General features: G+C 61.6%; 1 protein-coding gene across 1 annotated transcript in view; it reads right to left on the bottom strand.

Moving 5' to 3' along the window:
- Positions 1–1,447, bottom strand: part of PRR29 (proline rich 29) — a 4,248-nt gene extending 2,801 nt beyond the window's left edge. Inside the window, exons 1-2 of the mRNA XM_009883849.1 lie at positions 1,379–1,447; positions 855–978 (exon numbers count right to left, since the gene is read on the bottom strand). Of these exons, the coding sequence (XP_009882151.1) occupies positions 855–978; positions 1,379–1,447 (193 nt within the window). The remainder of the gene's footprint in view (positions 1–854; positions 979–1,378) is intronic.
- Between the last annotated feature and the right edge of the window lie 1,256 nt (positions 1,448–2,703).

Below are 2,703 nucleotides of genomic sequence, written 5' to 3'. Positions count from 1 at the left end.
GGGGCCGGGGCCGGAGCCGGGAGGAGGGAGCGGGCCAGCAGCCAGGCATTGAACCGGGGAGGGGAGAAAGCACGCGAAGGGCTGGCGGCTCTTAATGGATCCCACCCGTCCCACTGGGAAAGGCAGCCAACCCCCACTGCAGGGCTGCGAGGGGCCGGGCTGGGGTCTCCGTTTTCTTCCCACACCAATTTTGAGCGTGACTTTTCCTCCGTGTGTTTTTAAAGACAGCTTAACCTTTCCCCCCGCCACTCCCCGCAATGCCACACGGCTTCGCCCACGGTGTGACCCAGGAACCAGAAGCTCTCCGGTCTCCGCTGTCTGCTCCCCCAGCCCGGATTGCCAGATCCTGGGTCGCATAAGGTTGGGTGAAATCCCTACAGACAGTCGGTCTTTGCTCCTGCCTGCGCGTCCCACGGGCTCTGGGGCTGGCATGGGTCCCACTCCAGTCCCACCCAGGAGCCCGTATCGCCCTGGCTTTCCCTGGTGATGCTCCCTACGCCCACATGGAATGGGCTTTTGGGGAATGAAGAGAGGTGGGTTTAAAAAAAAAAAACAAAAAACAAAAAACAAAAAAACCCACACAACAAAAAAACAACCCCAAAACCATTCCCTGGGAGCATCCCAGGGTGGTCAAGGCCAGCCTAGACTTCAAGGTCGTTAAAACCACCAAAAAGTGCATCCCGTGGGGCAAAGCAGCCATGAAAGCACAGCGTGACTGGCCCTGTGGGGCTGCGGAGGGTGGGCACAGCCCCCCTGCCTGCCCCTCGTCCTGAAAAGGCCGGGGGAAAAAAAAAGAAGAGGATGAAGTTAAGCTGGTTTTAACGCTGATATCTACGACATCTACTGTCACACACCTTCCCGGATGTTTGGGGGTCCGGTGGGGGGAGCCAGGGCAGCCGCCATCCCGGGAAGCTGCTGGAGGATCATCACGGGCTGTTGGGGCACCGGCACGGCCCCCCCGGATCTCCCAGGTCGGAGCTGAAAGGCAGGAGGGGGAAGGAAAACCCCAGGGATGTCCAGGGGAGAGGGCAGAGGGGCAGTGGGGAGAGCAGCGCTGGTCCCGGGAGGCTGGGAGCCTCGGAGGAGGGGGTGGCTTGCACCAACCCCCATCTTTCCAGGGGTGCAGCCCCGTCAGCCCGGATGAATCGCGTGCCTGGCAAGTCCCAAGCCCTGGGGACACGTCCCCGTGCAGTGGTGGCCTCCCCCCGGGGTCTGCAGGGAGCAGGGAGGTATTTTGCAGATCCAGATCCCGGTGCCCACCCGAAACCCCGACCCCAGCCCCTCTCTCCTCCTGCCCCATCCCATTTTCCCCACACTACCCTCGGTGAGCCCTGACTATCCCCTAAATCCAGAGACGGAGCTGCTCTCCAGGGCTTACCCCGCGCGGGATGAGGTAGGTCCCCGCTGGGGGGTCCCCCCAGACCCCGTGGGGTGCCCCCACCTCCATGGCTGGGGCAGGCGTGCGGGCGATGGGGCGAGCAGGGCTGCTGCAGGCGGCAGGGCTCGTCGCTATAGCTGCTGGGGCTAAACAAACCCTTCCCCGTGGGTTTGGCCGGTGGAGGAATGTCCCCGGGCTGGTTTTCCCTGCGGTGTATCCCCAGGATAACCCCCCCACTGCAATAGGCTGTGGGGCAGGGATGGCTTGTGCCCCCCTGATGGTGTCTCTGAGCCTGCAGGACAACCTTCCCCGCAGGGAAGCGAGCTGGCAACAAGAGGCTGCAGGTTTTTCCAAGCCCTTCTACTGGTCCCAGTAGCCGGGGAGATCTGGTCCCAGTGGTGGGGTTGTTCAGCCCCACTGGCATCTCACAGCTTGTGGCTTTGGGAGCTTTGCTAAAATCCCAGATCCCGGCACCCTGTGGTGTCCTCAGGTCCTGTGCATCGCGGCTGGTGGGAGACGGGTCCCCTCCTGCCCTGTGCTCGTGCTCTCGGTGCCTCTGTTTCCCAGTCTCGGGGGATGCAGGAGATATTTGGGGATACCGAGCCCAAACACAGCCACCCCAGGACAGAGCAAAGCTCTCTCAGTTGGCAAATAAGAGGGAAAACCTGCGATGACAGCTCCTGGGCTTCTCCTGGGCTTTGGCAATCTCCAGCTCTGGGACATCCCAAGCCAGAGGTGATCCTGTCTTTAACAGCCTTTTCTTTCCAGTTTAGGGCTGTTGCCTTGTGTTGGCTTCGAGCCCGCTGCCAGGTCACCTCGCCGGGGCAGAAGGCAAAGAAATGGGAAAATGAGGATGGGGCAGGGGCTGGCGGGATGTGCTTTCCCCTCGGAGCGGCTCGCTCCTCGCCACGCCGCCTCTTTGATCTGGTCTTATCGAAAGATCCTTTCAAGCGCTGGTGGAAAGCACCGGGAGGCAGCTGCAGTGCATCCCCAAAGGGCTGAGCCACATCTCCTGTGCCTGAGGCGATGTCGGACAGAGCAAACCTGGTGAGGTGCCTTTGCCAGCAGCACTGGGAGATGGGTCTGGGCGAGAGTCTGGGATACCTTCAGATGTCATGCTGAGATTGGATCTACAAGGCTCTGCAGTGCCCGCTGTCGGATGGAGGCATCCCTGCCTGCGCACCACAGCTTTGGGGTCTCCGTTGGTGAAGGGAGAAGGTCCTTCCACCCCATGGGATATCCCCTTGCAGGTCCTCAGAGACAACATTCCTCCGTGCACAACCAAGGCACGGTGGCCGGGGATGTCGCTCAGCCCCGGTGCCACC

This window comes from Charadrius vociferus, unplaced genomic scaffold (genome assembly GCF_000708025.1).
Source record: "Charadrius vociferus isolate BGI_N301 unplaced genomic scaffold, ASM70802v2 scaffold484, whole genome shotgun sequence".
Lineage (NCBI taxonomy): Eukaryota > Metazoa > Chordata > Aves > Charadriiformes > Charadriidae > Charadrius > Charadrius vociferus.
This window is presented reverse-complemented; position numbering and strand designations above follow the sequence as displayed.